Here is a 15,481-nt window from a genome sequence, read left to right as displayed (position 1 = left end):
GACTGACCCTTGGGGAACACCACTAGTTACCCCTCTCCATTCTGAGAATTTACCATTAATTCCTACCCTTTGTTCCTGGTCTTTTAACCAGTTCTCAATCCATGAAAGGATCTTCCCTCTTATCCCATGACAGCTTAATTTACATAAGAGCCTTTGGTGAGGGACCTTGTCAAAGGCTTTCTGGAAATTTAAGTACACTATGTCCACTGGATCCCCCTTGTCCACATGTTTGTTGACCCCTTCAAAGAACTCTAATAGATTAGTAAGACACGATTTCCCTTTACAGAAACCATGTTGACTATTGCTCAACAGTTTATGTTTTTCTATGTGTCTGACAATTTTATTCTTAACTATTGTTTCGACTAATTTGCCCGGTACCGACGTTAGACTTACCAGTCTGTAATTGCCGGGATCACCTCTAGAGCCCTTTTTAAATATTGGCGTTACATTAGCTAACTTCCAGTCATTGGGTACAGAAGCCAATTTAAAGGACAGGTTACAAACCTTAGTTAATAGTTCCGCAACTTCACATTTGAGTTCTTTCAGAACTCTTGGGTGAATGCCATCTGGTCCCGGTGACTTGTTAATGTTAAATTTATCAATTAATTCCAAAACCTCCTCTAGTGACACTTCAATCTGTGACAGTTCCTCAGATTTGTCACCTACAAAAGCCGGCTCAGGTTTGGGAATCTCCCTAACATCCTCAGCCGTGAAGACTGAAGCAAAGAATCCATTTAGTTTCTCCGCAATGACTTTATCGTCTTTAAGCGCTCCTTTTGTATCTCGATCATCAAGGGGCCCCACTGGTTGTTTAGCAGGCTTCCTGCTTCTGATGTACTTAAAAAACATTTTGTTATTACCTTTGGAGTTTTTGGCTAGCCATTCTTCAAACTCCTCTTTGGCTTTTCTTATTACATTCTTTCACTTAATCTGGCAGCGTTTATGCTCCTTTCTATTTGCCTCACTAGGATTTGACTTCCACTTTTTAAAGGAAGTCTTTTTATCTCTCACTGCTTCTTTTACATGGTTGTTAAGCCACGGTGGCTCTTTTTTAGTTCTTTTACTGTGTTTCTTAATTTGGGGTATACATTGAAGTTGGGCCTCTATTATGGTGTCTTTAAAAAGCGCCCATGCAGCTTGCAGGGATTTCACTTTAGTCACTGTACCTTTTAACTTCTGTTTAACTAACCCCCTCATTTTTGCATAGTTCCCCCTTTTGAAATTAAATGCCACAGTGTTGGGCTGTTGAGATGTTCTTCCCACCACAGGGATGTTGAATGCTATTGTATTATGGTCACTATTTCCAAGCGGTCCTGTTATAGTTACCTCTTGGACCAGCTCCTGCGCTCCACTCAGGACTAAATCGAGAGTTGCCTCTCCCCTTGTGGGTTCCCGTACCAGCTGCTCCAAGAAGCAGTCATTTAAAGTATTGAGAAATTTTGTCTCTGCATTTCGTCCTGAAGTGAAATGTTCCCAGTCAATATGGGGATAATTGAAATCTCCCACTACTATTAGGTTCTTAATTTTGATAGCCTCTCTAATTTCCCTTAGCATTTCATCATCACTATCACTGTCCTGGTCAGGTGGTCTATAATAGATCCCTAATGTTATATTCTTATTAGATCATGAAATTTCTATCCATAGAGATTCTATGGAACATGTGGATTCACTTAAGATTTTTTCTTCATTTGATTCTACATTTTCTTTCACATATAGTGCCACTCCCGCCCCTGCACGACCTGTTTTGTCCTTCCGATATATTTTGTACCCTAGAATGATTGTGTCCCATTGATTGCTCTCAGTCCACCAGGTTTCTGTGACGCCTATTATATCAATATCCTCCTTTATCACGAGGCACTCTAGTTCACTCATCTTATTATTTAGACTTCTAGCATTTGTGTACTTTAAAAACTTGTCACTGTTTATTTGTCTGCCCTTTTCTGATGTGTTAGATTCTTTTTTATGTGAATGTTTATCATCTGATCTGGCCCTTACATTATCCTCCTCCATCCTCTGCTCCTGACTATAACCTGGAGATTCTCTATCATTAGACTCTCCCCTAAGAGAAGTCTCTGTCCAATCCACATGCTCCTCTGCAGCAGTCGGCTTATAGAATAGAATAGAATATCAGGGTTGGAAGGGACCTCAGGAGGTATCTAGTCCAACCCCCTGCTCAAAGCAGGACCAATTCCCAACTAAATCATCCCAGCCAGGGCTTTGTCAAGCCAGGCCTTAAAAACCTCCAAGGAAGGAGGCTTTCCCCCATCTCCTGTTTAAAAACTGCTCTACAACCTTTTTAATGTTAAGTGCCAGCAGTCTGGTTCCACTTTGGTTTAGGTGGAGCCCATCTCTCCTGTATAGGCTCCCCCCATCCCAAAAGTTTCCCCAGTTCCTAATGAATGTAAACCCCTCCTCTCTACACCATTGTCTCATCCACGCATTGAGACTCTGAAGCTCTGCCTGCCTACCTGGCCCTGCGCGTGGAACTGGGAGCATTTCTGAGAATGCCACCATAGAGATCCTGGATTTCAGTCTCTTCCCTGGCAGCCTAAATTTGGCCTCCAGGACGTCTCTCCTACCCTTCCCTACGTCATAGGTACCTACATGTACCACGACCACCGGCTCCTCCCCAGCACTACACATAAGTCTGTCTAGATGCCTCGAGAGATCCGCAACCTTCGCACCAGGCAGGCAAGTCACCATACAGGTCTCCCGGTCATCACAAACCCAGCTATCTACATTTCTAATGATCGAATCTCCCATTACTAACACCTGCCTTATCCTAGCAACTGGAGTTCCCTCCCCCGGAGAGGTAACGTCAGTGCGAGAGGCAACCCCAGCACCGTCTGGAAGGAGGGTCCCAACTATGGGAAGGTTTCCCTCTGCTCCCGTTGACTGCTCTGCTTCCCTGGGCCTTTCATCCTCCTCAACAGCACAGGGGCTGTCTGACCGGAGGTGGGACAATTGTACAGTGTCCCGGAAAGCCTCATCAACATACCTCTCTGCCTCCCTTAGCTCCTCCAGTTCCGCCACCCTGGCCTCCAAAGCCTGTACGCGGTCTCTGAGGGCCAGGAGCTCCTTGCACCGAATGCACACATACGCCACCCGCCCACAGGGCAGGTAATCACACATGCTGCACTCAGTGCAATAAACTGGATAGCCCCCACTCTGCGGCTGGGCTTCTGCCTGCATTGTCTCCTAGTTAATGAAAGGGTTGTTTAAGCAAAAGGTTTTGAATGTAGTTTGGTTTATAGGGAATAAAGGGACCCCCGCTCCCTTCCAAACTCCCTGTTAGCTTGTGCACTGAAACTTCTATAGAATCTCAGGGTTGGAAGGGACCTCAGGAGGTCATCTAGTCCAACCCCCTACTCAAAGCTGGACCAATCCCCAGACAGATTTTTGCCCCAGATCCCTAAATGGCCCCCTCAAGTATTGACCTCACAACCCTGGGTTTAACAGGCCAATGCTCAAGCCACTGAGCTATCCCTCCCCCTCTACGTGTAGTTATTTTTGTTGTCAGAAGGGGGCCATGGTGCAATGAAGTTTGAGAACCCCAGAACTAGACAGATTCAGACTGGAAATGAGCTGTACGTTTTTACCAGTTAAGAGTAATTACCCATTGGAACAATTCACCAAGGGCTGCGGTGGATTCTCCATCACTAGCAATTTTTGACTCAAGATGGGGCAGGTCTCTGGCCTGTGCTGTACAGGAGGTCACACTAGGAGATCACAGTGGTCCCTTCTGGCTTTGGGATTGATGACTCTCCATCTGTGATACTCAGACCCCAGCGGTTCAGGAGCCCAATTAGCGCTCAACATTGCCCAGAAGCGCCACAGTCGTGTGACTTCATTGGCTCATTTACTAGTGCTTTATATCTATTATTCTCACAGCAAAATGACTGACCAAGCATTATTTATCAACTTCAATTGGTTAATTACATAGTAAAAGCATCCTGATTGGTTACTGACTTAGATTGGTTAATAATTAAATCACCCAGCATTTTAAAGTCACCTGCTGCAAGGAGCATTGAATAGTTGTTTGCAGCTCGTGAGCCTCAGTCGGAGTCTCGCTGCTCTTCGGTCTGGCCACGCACTCCTGCATTGGGGCCCCAGCACTATGCACGCCAGCTATGGGTCGGGATTGCAGAAATCCTAACACCCTTGCCTGGTCCCTGCCCTTTCCTTTCCCTGAGGCCCCGCCCTCCGCTCACTCTATCCCCGGTCCCTCCGTTGCTCGCTCTCCCCCACCCTCGCTCATTTTCACCAGACTGGGACAGGGGGTTGGGGTGTAGGAGGGGGTGAGGGCTCTGGCTGGGGGTGTGGGCTCTGGGGTGAGACCAGAAATGAGGGGTTCAGGGTGCTGGAGGGGCCTCGGGGCTGGGGGTTGGGGTGCAGGAGGGGGTGAGGGCTCCAGCTGGGGGTGTAGGCTCTGGGGTGAGACCAGAAATGAGGGGTTCAGGTGAAGAAGGCGGCTCCAGGCTGGGGCAAGGGGTTGGGGTGCAGGGGACATGAGGGCTCCGACTGGGGGTGTGGGCTCTGGAGTGGGGCTGGGAATGAGGGGCTTGGGTGCAGGAGGGGGCTCTGGGCTGGGGCCGAGGGGTTTGGAGTGCGGGGGGGGGTGTGGGCTCTGGGAAGGGGTTTGGGTGTGGGAAGGGGCTCCAGGCTGGGGCAGGGGGTTGGGCTGTTGGCTCTGGAAGGAAGTTTCAGTGTGGGAGGGGGTGTGGAGTGCGGGCTCCGGCCATGCAGCGCTTACCTCAGGTGGCTTCTGGAAGTGGCCGGCATGTCCGGCTCCTCGGCGGAGGGCCCGGGGGCTCTGCGTGCTGCCCGCGCCTGCAGGCACCACCTCCACAGCTCCTATTGGACGTGGTTCTCTGGGAGCTGTGGGGTCGGCGCTCAGGGCAGGGGCAGCGTGCGGAGCCCCCGTGGTCGCCCCTGCTCCTAGGAACCGGACATGCCAGCTGCTTCTGGGAACCGCACAGAGCCAGGGCAGGCAGGGAGCCTGCCCTAGCCCGCTGCGCTGCCGAGTGGGACTTTTAGCAGCCCAGTCAGTGGTGCCGACCGGAGCCACCTGGGTTCCTGTTGGTAGAAAACTGAACGCCTGGCAACTCTAGCTACGGGCTGCTCTGATCCTGGCATCGCTTCGCTGGCCGTAGTGCTCTGGAGATGACTTTGGTTCCATGTCTCAGCGCACAGCCCAGTTATTGCTGCACCTAAACCCCCTTCTTCAGGGAACTATAGCCTGGCTCCCACTGTAGCTGGGCTGGGGGGTAGGGGGCTGACCCTATGTGGGCGCCCCAGCCCCTGCTTGAGCAGGGTGTACACACTTGCTAGTCCAGTCACTCCCTGCCTGCCCAGAGAAACCCAGGCAGAGACAGACTCTGCCAGGCCAGCAATCTAACACGAACATAGCACCACTTCACTGTGATTCAATCCCAGCAGGGCCATCAGCGCTGTGAGCTTCTTCGCAGTAGTGCCCTGTGAGTGCCAGCAGCGAGAGCACAGGAGTAGAACCCCGGGAGGGAATCTAGCTGGCAACATGTGTGTGTGTGTGTGTGTGTGTAGCCCCATGTGGAATGGGCACATTACATGGCAGGTACCTGCAGCAGGAGGCAGCAGGGGCTCAGGTGTGCAGACAGGCAGGGGAGCTGGAGAAATGCGATGAGTCCCAGGCAGGTGCAGTGAGGAACTGGGTGGGGCAGATCCCCAGGTGGGCAGGGAGGATCTCCGGGGGGTGGGAGACTGTGAGGATCCTGGGGAGGCAGGGCAGAACCATGGGGGGGAGGGGGGCAAGCCGGATCCCTGTGGGGGGCAGATCGCCGGGGTGGATCCCCACCTCTGGGTCTGGAGAAGCAGTGCGGAAGGAGCAGGAGGCCGCAGTCCTTTAGAAGTCATTGTTTATTAGTCGTTTGGAAGCAGTTACTTTCCCTCTTTATAACATGTCCCACCCGAGCTATACCAAGTGAGTAACATGGAGAGGTGCGATTCCTTCCGGCCGACAGCTCTCAGGAACACACGGGCATCCAGGGCAAGAGGAAGGGCAGGTCCCAGCGGGGCCTCGGAGACACGGCAGGGCTGGGCTGGCGCTGGCTGCCCATACAGTACGGCTGAGTGAGGGCGGGCGCATGGCTAATCCCATCAGTGTTAGTGACTTGGCTCTGCTGATAGTGCCAACCCCTCCCCACGCACCGGGAGGGCCGTGTCCTCCAGTGCAAGGATGGGTCAGCCAATCAGATGGCCCTGCCGCAAAGAACTCTGGGTGAATTTAACCCACCCACGAGCCCCTACTGGCCCCACTGGCATGAGTGTCTGAGCAGGAGGCATTCCCCTGCCCGCCTGCATGGAGCCCACGAACCCCATCCCATGGCACCCTGCAGCGTGGGCCCTGGGGCGGGCAGGCATGGAGGGGGCTGACAGACACAAGGCTGGCTAGCTGCTAAGCAGTCCCTGGCACATGGCACCAATGCCAGCTGGACGGAGTCTTGGGAGCAGCTGGGATGTGCTGGGGCCGGGCGCTGCTGACGGGCCATTCGTCCATGTGCTGGCGGCAGGTGAAGCCCAGCCCCTCGCTGTTCTCTTGGAAACCAGCCCCCATCTCTTCCTCCCCCAGGGCCCCCGGGGAGGGTCCTGTCCTGCCCTGCCCAGAGAAGCCCCCGCCCCACGGAGGCCTGCCCGGCTCTCCCCGCAGGGAGCTTTAGCACCAGTGGGAACGGCGTTTCCCGCAGTTTGTTCTGTGCTTCCCGCTGGAGAGAGGGTGGGGACCCCCGGGCCGGAGTGAAGGGGGCGTCAGGGGCCGTGGAATTCCCTCCGGGGGGCCGGCGGGGGAGCGGGGGAGGGGGGCGGGATCACTGCTTTACTCAGGGTTTACATTCTAGACCATGCAGTAGCACCAAAGTTCATGAGGTTAATGGTAGCAGCCTGGCTGGGTTACTTCCGCTTCCTGCCACAGTACTTCCCTTGCGCACAGCCCACGCCACCTGGCAGGGGACAAAGGAGGGCGTCAGTGCCAGCGCTCCGAGCCCCGGGGCTCCCCACAGCCAGGGGCAGTGGCATGTGGTTCGCGAGGCTGCCACCTAGTGGTGATGGCGTAGGCCAACAGGCCCCCTGCTGCTAGCTGGGGCGAGCGGTGTGATGTGCCCCAGGCCAGGCACCACGCTGCGGGGGGCATGGGCTCACCCCAGGCTGACACAGGTGCTGCTGTGTGAGGCAGCGACCATGAGGCCGGGGCAGGCAGCAACATGCTGTGAATGAAGGGTTTGTCGCTGTGCCGGAGGCGGGCCAGCGCTCGCAGTCCACTGCTGCCCTGTGGGCACAGCTGCAATGTGGGGAGACAAAGTGGGAGTGGCCTGGGTGAGCCCCTGGCAGTGGGGCATGCCGAACCGAGCGCCAAGGCTATGGCCAGGTGGACACAGCAGCCGAGCCTGAGCATAGGCACCTCGGCTGGCACCTGGAGCGGCCAGCCCAGCAGAACCAGGCTGCACGAAGTGACGAAGCCGGGGGAGCCCCAGGATGAGGAGTCACGTGGCTTCCTCCTTCCAAGTGCAAACGGCCAGTGGGGCTTTCCCATCCTGCTCCCCCGGTGTGTGCCTTGCTCTGTCTGGCACAGTCCCTGTGGGGGGCACCTACCTCTGTATCCTAGGGCTCCCAGGGCCCCACCATAAGTCTTGGGAGGTTTTCCTGTGGAGAGGCAGAGAAAACAACCCATCAGCACAGGCCTGAGGAGTGCGCAGCCCATCCGTGGGCAGCAGGGAGCATGGGCCACCGGTTCCCCGCTCTGCCAGCCACAGTCCCTGGGAGTCTGAGGATGGGCGGTGGTCCTCATGGGCTCCCTCTCCCCAGCACCTCTCACAAGGGGCACTTTGTGGGAGCAACAGGGGCTGTTGGCAGCTCATCCAGGATGCCAGTTCCCAAAGGCAGCAGAGAGCGGCTCCCCGCCCCGAAGCCAACGATCCCTATTGACCAGCTCAGCAATGCGATCAAACCCCTTTGCCCCAGGGCCTGGCTGCAGCTGCAATGCACAGAGACGTGCCCGCCCCTGCTGTGTGCACCAGGCTGTGTGCAGGGCCAGGGACTAAGGCAGAGTACCTGGCTGCAGAAGGCACCCTTGCTCAGGTGGCAGAAGGCATGGGGGGTAGGGGTAGGGATAGGGGAGCCCAGCACTGGAGCCTGGCTTCCCTACTGGAAGTGCTGTGTGCTAGTGACAAAGCAGGGGAGTCTGGGACTGCTGGAGCCACCCCGCTTGGCTGCTGTGGGGGTGCTGCTGAGGAGGGCGGATTTGGGAGCTAAGGCACTGCATGGGCACTCAGGAGATGAGGACTCCCTTCCCTGGCACTGCCACCCAGGGCAATTCACTCTGGGCCTGGGTTTCCAATGGGCGTACGCGGCCCTTGCGGAATCTGGCCCCACGGCTGCGGAGCGCTGGGGAATCCAGGCTTTGGGAAGGGGCTGCAGGGTCCCCATGTATAACGTGAGGAGAGGCCCAGCCTGTGTCTGCTGGTTTGGGCTGCATGCACCTGGGGCAGGGCCAGGCTGGCGCGGGGACCTGTCTCGGGTCCATGTCCCAGGCCACAGGAACTGCACCTAAGGAATCGGGAATGGGTTGCTCTCACCCCATCCCCCATTACCCTGGGGCAGCCCCGGGGAAGGTGAGGCCTGAGCAGAAACCACTGTGCTGCAGTGAGCCCTAGGGGAGAGCAAATGGCTCTGCGCTCACAGGCCGCACGCCCATCCCAGGCACGGTGCCCACCCCCCCTCACACTGGCGGCTGCCTGGCATCGTCCTCAGGAGCTGGGAGAACTGCCCCAGCTAAGGGCTGTGGAGAGCAGGCTCTGGGGCCCCCCCAGGGAGAGGGGCTGGTTCTCCGGGCATCAGTGAGTCCTGCCTAGCCCAGCCCTGGCTGGCACGGGCACCCACTCACCGCCGTATCCCAGCTGGCCAGCGAGTCCACCTGGAAGAAAGCAAGACTCCTCAGTGCCACCCCTCCTTCAGACACCGCTGCGCTGAACTGGGGCCTCTCGCGGGGACCTGGCGCCATCCCTGGAGGACTGCCCCAGCCCTACTGGCTCAATAAGTCTCCCAGGCAGACCGAGTGTCTACGGCATGGAGGCCACCATAGACCAGGGCCCAGCCAGCGGGCACAGCCCCCTGGGCATAGGCCCCCCTCCTGGGCCCCAGCCATTGAACATAGCCCCCTGGGCACAGGCCCTGCCCGTCGATGTTGGCCTGACTGCAGCACAATGTGGCGGAGCTATGCTGGGACCCCAGGTGTGGCCAAGAGGCCCATGCAGGGGGATGGGGCACTAGGACGGGCTCACGGCCCGACTGCTAGGAGATACGAACTGAGCTGCCAAATATACCTGGGTAAATGGGAGACAAACCGAAGCCAGGAACTCCAGCCCCTAGAACAAAATGAGAGCGTGTGAAGCTGGGGCGAGCCACTGGCCTGGCTTGAGGAGGGTCGTGCCATGTACCCCACAGCATACACTGGGCCTGCAGGTCACAGTAACACCTGCCCTGCTGGGGGCTGCCTGGCAGTGCCAGAGGCTGTGCCAGAGGAGACCCAGAGCATGGCCTGGCACCACCTTGGGCCGCAGCTCTCCTGGCCCCACCCTGGGCAGGAAGATGAGCCCCCAGGGTCCTGTCCTCATCTGATCAAGGCTCAGTCCCACCTGAGCAGCAATGGCTGTGAATGCCTGGCCCCATCCCCAGTGCTGGGCTGTGGGAACCCATGGCTGGCTAAAGAGAAGTTCGGTTCCCTGGTGCCCAGGGCACATCACCCATAGTTCCTGGCAGCTTGTCCGGGGCACTAGCCTGCCTGGTGTCACAGGGTCCCCGGGCAATGGAACTGCTCCATATGAAGCCAGTCAGGACTCTGGGGAAGCTTCCTCTGTCTGAGCAGACTGTCTCCAGGGCAAGAAGCTTACACAGCTTCCACCTTCCTGGGTCTGACCTTGGAGCATTCAGCATCCCCTTCTCACACCGTGCGCTTCCCGCAGCGAGTCCGCACAGGCGGGGCTCCTGGGGAAGCTAGAGGGCCCTGCACCCCAACTCCGCAGTCAGACATGACTCTCAGCCAGCCAGTAAAACTCGTTTATTAGACGACAGGAACACAGTCCAAAACAGAGCTTGTAGGTACAGAGAACAGGACCCCTCAGTCAGGTGCATCTTGGGGCTAGGGAGGCCAGAGCCCCATCTGGCCCCACTCCATTTCCCCAGCCAGCTCCAAACTGAAACTCTCCAGCCCCTCCTCTGGCCTTTGTCTCTTTCCCCGGCCAAGAGGCCACCTGATCTCTTTGTTCTCCAACACCTTCAGTTGGCACCTTTGGAGGGGAGGGGCCCAGGCCATCAGTTGCCAGGAGACAGGGTGTCGGCCATTTACTGCGTAGACACCATCACACTGGCCCTCTAAGGCTCTGCAACAATCACACCCCCTTATCCCACCACCTAGATACTTAAGAAATGCATAGGGGAAACTGAGGCACACACACAGTATTCAGAGAAAACATTAAGAACATTCCCACTTTGTCACACCTGGACCCTGCCTGGGGAGCAGCTAAAGAGCAGGGCCATGCCGAAGGCACCACTGGCACCAGCATCCCAGCCCAGGGAGGCTAAGGCATTTCCTAGGCAATGCCCGGCATAGCCGCAGGCGGGCACAGCATGAGCTCCCCCCACAGCCCCATTCACTCACCTGGCTGCAGGCCCCCAACACCGAACCCTACAACAGCAAACACAGTCAGTCACTAACAGCGCCAGTGTTACAACATCCCTACCACCTCCCCCCACAGTGCCCCCTGCTGGGAGAGGCTGGACTGGCATAGCCAGGAGCCCCCCGCCCCACAGCCAGCACTCCTGCCCCACTCCCCACAGCACCCTGTGCTGGGAGAGGCTGGGCTGGAGTAGCCAGGAGGCCCCCCCCAGCCAGCGCTCCTGCCCTGTTTCCTACACTGATGCCTGATGGGAGGCCCTAAGTCTAGAGATGCTGCTCCTGGTGTCCCCCCGCTGCAAAGGGCAAGGCACAGCCGGCTGATCAGCCGAGGCCAAGGGCTTTGGGGACTGGCCAGGGGAACTGGGCACTGGGGATTGCTACTGGTGTCACCTGGTGCAGCTCACAGGCCCACGCCCCTCTCCCCAGGGCTGCTCTGCACCAAGAGATGCCAGCGTCTGGAAACAGGCTCCTCACAGGACTGCGCCACATTGAGATGGTGGGGGGGGGGGGGGCCAGCCTAAGCAGCCGGGGGCTCCCTGCAGTCCAGCCACAGCCCAGCTGGGCGCAGCGAAAACGTTTCCCTCATCTAATTACAGCTCCACCCGGCTGGGCTGGCCCCTCCTGTGTCCACGTTTCACAACCAGCTGCACAGGGGAGGGCGCGTGCTGGGGAGGCTCGTACCTGTCTGCACCAGCATGGCCACCATGCCTGGATCCTGAGGGGATGAGCAGGGAGAGGTGGCTGCACGGGGCACATGCCGTCACCCTGCAGCCTCTGACGGGGAAAGCTGCCTGGAACAGCTGCCTGCCCTGGGACCAGCCAGGTGGGCAACCAGGGACTGGGACCCCCAGATCCATGGACAGAGCCAGAATACAAAGCAGCATGACAAGGCAGGGTGGGGGCAGGGCTGGGCTCACAGCCCCCCAGACTGACACGGGGCCCAGTGACAATCCCCTGAGACTAAGGTGACCAGTCACAGCTCAGAGGGCCTTAAGTGCAGGCAGCCCAGGTCAAGCTGCTCCCCATGGCCGGGTGAGAGGTGCTGGCCCTGCGCACGGGGCGGTCCCTGGTGTGAGCTGACAGCTGGGCCAGGGAGAACCCAGTTCCTCATCTATTGCCGTGGCTGCAGACCTGGCATAGGCTGCCTACCTTTGTTGGACGGTAGTATGGGGAAAGCACATGGGAAATACGGGACAAGACTGTATTTCAAGGGCCATTTTAGGGACGCACCATTTTTCTGAGCACCACCTGGATTTCTCTCTCAAGTGAACATTTCTACTGCCCTGCCCTCAGGTGTCCAGTGCAGTTACCACTTGCGTCAACGTAATGTTCCAGTGGTCAAGGGATGGCCCTCAAACGACGGGACGGGTGCCCGGCCCATAACCTGCAGGGCAAAGGCTCCCCGAGTAACTCCCTAGGGACACTGAGACTGCCTCTGCTCGGAGCCAGGCGCTCCCTACAGCCAGCGCTCCTGCCCTGCTCCCTACAGTGTCCCCTGCTGAGAGAGGCTGAAACCAGTGGAGCTGGGCCACTTACATGGCTTGAGAGGTTTGCCACTAGCCCCTGTGGCACAGAACAAGTGAGAAATTCACACCATCAGCATTCAGCAAACCTTAGCATCCCCCGGCTGGGTGATAGGGGTGGGGGAGGCCCCAAGTGGGCACAAGACTGTGGCTCATGGCTCCATGACAGTGTAGGGGGCCCAAGGTGCTGAGAGCTGGACAGATGGGAGCCCTCAAGGCGGCAGTGGAGTCTCCTGGCTCTGAGATGCTAAGAAAGGAACATCCCTTCATTGCCACTGTTTGGGGGCTGCTTTGGATAGGACCGAGGGGCCTTGGGGCCGGGGCCCCCTTCCCCTGGGACCACGGCAGGCGACATTCCCCAAGACTGGCATCCCGCTCCGGCACTCTGTAGCCATGCATCCTGCCATCCCTCGCCACCCCCGACACCCAGCCCTGAGGCCAGCCCTAGAAACTGGCCCAGCAACCTCCTCCCCACAAGGCCGGTCATGGAGCAGGACAGGTGCTCTGGGGAGTGCGCATGAGAAGGCCCTGGAACATTAATGTGAACCTGTGCACCATGCAGACACACACACACACACGTACGCATGCACCCCCCCATGTGTACACACACACGTGTACAGTATGCACACGCTCAGCGCACATGTGCGTGCAGGGCTGTCCATGCTAAATGAAGCACTGCACCAGGCCCTGGAGAGATGTGTGCAAGTCTGGCTGCTCTGGGGGGAACATGGGCACACACTGCCATGTGGGGAGGAACCAGGCCCTACGAGCCTCTAGTGCGGGCTGACCCCCCCCAACAGCCCAGCTCCAGTGCCGTGACCTGCCAAGCAAAGGCTCCATCAGCCAGTGAGAGCAGCTGTTCGCTGCTGGCAGCAGGCACCCAAGGCCAGCCCCTCTGGGAACAGCGGAGCCAGTGGATAGGGCAGCACCCCAGAAGTTTGTGGCCTCCCAGAAGTGAGGAGTGGCCTGTGGAAGCATCACACAGGGAAGGGAGAGAGAGGAGGGCAGTGGCCTGTAGGCTGGGAGCCCCACCCGTGCACCCTCTGGCTCCTCTGGACAGAGCCTCTGGCAGTGCAGAGACTCGGGTCGCCCTGCGTCGCCCAGCGTGCTGGCTCCTCCAGGAGGGCCCCCCAGTGGGAGGTACTGCACCCTGCAGAGCTGCTGCCCGGCCCCGGCCCCGGCACTGTGCCAGGGAGCAGACTCCTGCTGGCATGCCCTTAGGGACGGGAGCTAGCCAGGCTGGGTCTGGCACTAGCCGGGGATCCAGGATAGCAATGGCCTGCGGCAAAGCGGTAGGTAATGCAAGCTGGGCCAGGGCCTGGAGACTGGACTGTAGGGAGAATCCTGCCCCCGCCCCCCGTCTGGGGACACAGTGCTTGCTCCCCCGCCCAGCACCAGGGCCTCACCTGCTGTAAGAGCCTTCAGGCCAGTGCCAGCCCTGGCCAGGACGAGGCCTTCTGTGAGCCAGGGCGGAGAGAGGAGCAGGTGACAAACCACTGGGTGGCCCCCACTGTGCCCAACCTCTAGCCCCCTGCCTGCCAGTCCCTGCCCTGGGTCTCTCTCAGCCCAGGGCCCAGGGAAATGCAGACAAGTCCCAGCCCACCAGCCCCCAGGGCAGGAGGTGAGACAAGGGGTTGAGTCACTGACACAGACAGCAGGCCAGGCAGGGTGTTCTGGCAAGTGGGACAGGGTGGGAGGGAGCCTGGGCCACGCTGGGGAAGAGTTGAGTTGCTGGGGCTCCTGCACAGAGTGCGCTGGCCCTGGGGGCGTCAGTGCCATGTGCTGAGTGAAGGGCTCACAGCCAGAGTGGCTGATGGGCACACTGATCACCCCAGCCATGCCATGCTGCACAGGGAGAAGCCAGGCCTGGGACAGTTCCACTCTGCAGTGCCCAGCTCTGCCCTCGCAGCCCCTCTTAGAATCATAGAATATCAGGGTTGGAAGGGACCTCAGGAGGTCATCTAGTCCAACCCCCTGCTCAAAGCAGGACCAATCCCCAAACAGATTTTTGCCCCAGATTCCTAAACAGCCCCCTCAAGGATTGAACTCACAACCCTGGGTTTAGCAGGCCAATGCTCAAACCACTGAGCTATCCCTCTCCCTCTTGCTTGCATGGCCTGACTCCTAACCCGGGACTGGCCTGCCGCCAGCCATGCTCCACCAGAGCCACCGCCAGGGCGGGCAGCTCCGGAGGGTCAGGGATGCCCTCAGCCCTTGCTGAAGGGGGAAGGGATGAGTCATACCTTGCTACTTGCCATCCTGGATGCCTGTCTGCAGCCATGAGGGCTGGGCCCCGGCCAGGGCTCTCTGTGCTCCAGAGGGGAGCTTGGGAGCAGGGACAATGCTGTGCCAGGGGAGAGCACTGGAGCCCTGCAGCACCAGACCGCCTACCAGCTCTGGGAAGCCTTGCAGAGCCCCTCCCTTCCCCATGCTGACAGCACACTTGGGCAGAGCCCAGGGGCAAGTCCTGCCTCTCCAGAGTTCCTGGCCCACAGAATTCAGCGTCGCTGGGAGCTGCACACCTGGGAGGCCCCCGGTGCCTGTGATCCCAGCCCCAGGGACACCTGTCAGTCAGAGAACAAACAATTACGCCAGCCGCGTTCCTCCCATTCACTGGGCATACACTGCGGCCGCCTTTCCTAGGCCAGCGCCTTTGTTGGATCACAGGTAAGGCTACCAGAGACCTCCCTGACATTCTCTGCTTCAGCCCAGGGGCTGCCGGATTCTGGAGCTAGCAGCCAGTGGGGCCATGGCAGGGTTCCAGCGACAGGCGACAGACTCCTCAGGGGGCCCTCCTCAGGGTTCCAACAATGGGCGACAGACTCACCTCGGGTGAGCGGCTGGGGGTGTCCCATTTTCTCTTTGGGAAATATGGTCACCCTGCAGCTCCCAGACACTACGGGTGGCGTGGGGGGGAAGAGGACCATGGAGCCACAGCAAAACTCACAGACAGGTCACAGCTTCCGTGAAGTTTTGTTTATTGTCTGTGACCTGTCCCTGATTTTTACTAAAAATAACCATGACAAAATCTTAGCCTTAATCATAGGCCCCAGAACCCCTGGTTCTGAGCCATGCAGTGCTGGCAGCACATTCACCGGTGCATGACGGATCCATCCAGTGTGAAACAGGTGTATCTCCTGGTTCCCTTTCACAGGAAACTGGATTGTCACAAGATTTTAAACCTATGGATTCCCAAAGGGTGTGCACACACACACACACACGGACATGACTTGCACACGCACATATGCACACG

General features: G+C 58.2%; 1 protein-coding gene and 1 long non-coding RNA gene across 2 annotated transcripts in view; both read right to left on the bottom strand.

Annotated features, from left to right (window-relative positions):
* Nucleotides 1-5,877: 5,877 nt before the first annotated feature.
* LOC112105071 lies at nt 5,878-10,756 on the bottom strand. The gene is made up of 5 exons (XR_002907974.3): nt 10,688-10,756; nt 9,354-9,395; nt 8,915-8,944; nt 7,624-7,674; nt 5,878-6,974 (listed from the first exon to the last, which is right to left on the bottom strand). It is a non-coding gene; the product is annotated as an uncharacterized LOC112105071 (long non-coding RNA).
* Nucleotides 10,757-11,339: 583 nt separating this feature from the next.
* The window catches only part of LOC112105072 (elastin-like), an 89,380-nt gene continuing 85,238 nt past the window's right edge, over nt 11,340-15,481 (bottom strand). Inside the window, exon 18 of the mRNA XM_029913109.1 lies at nt 11,340-11,420. Coding sequence (XP_029768969.1) covers nt 11,340-11,420 — 81 coding nt within the window. The remainder of the gene's footprint in view (nt 11,421-15,481) is intronic.

The sequence above is a fragment of the Terrapene carolina genome, unplaced genomic scaffold (assembly GCF_002925995.2).
Source record: "Terrapene carolina triunguis isolate 2854851 unplaced genomic scaffold, T_m_triunguis-2.0 Scaffold454, whole genome shotgun sequence".
NCBI lineage: Eukaryota > Metazoa > Chordata > Testudines > Emydidae > Terrapene > Terrapene triunguis.
The sequence above is the reverse complement of the archived record's forward strand: the minus strand, read 5'-3'. Positions and strand labels throughout refer to the sequence as shown.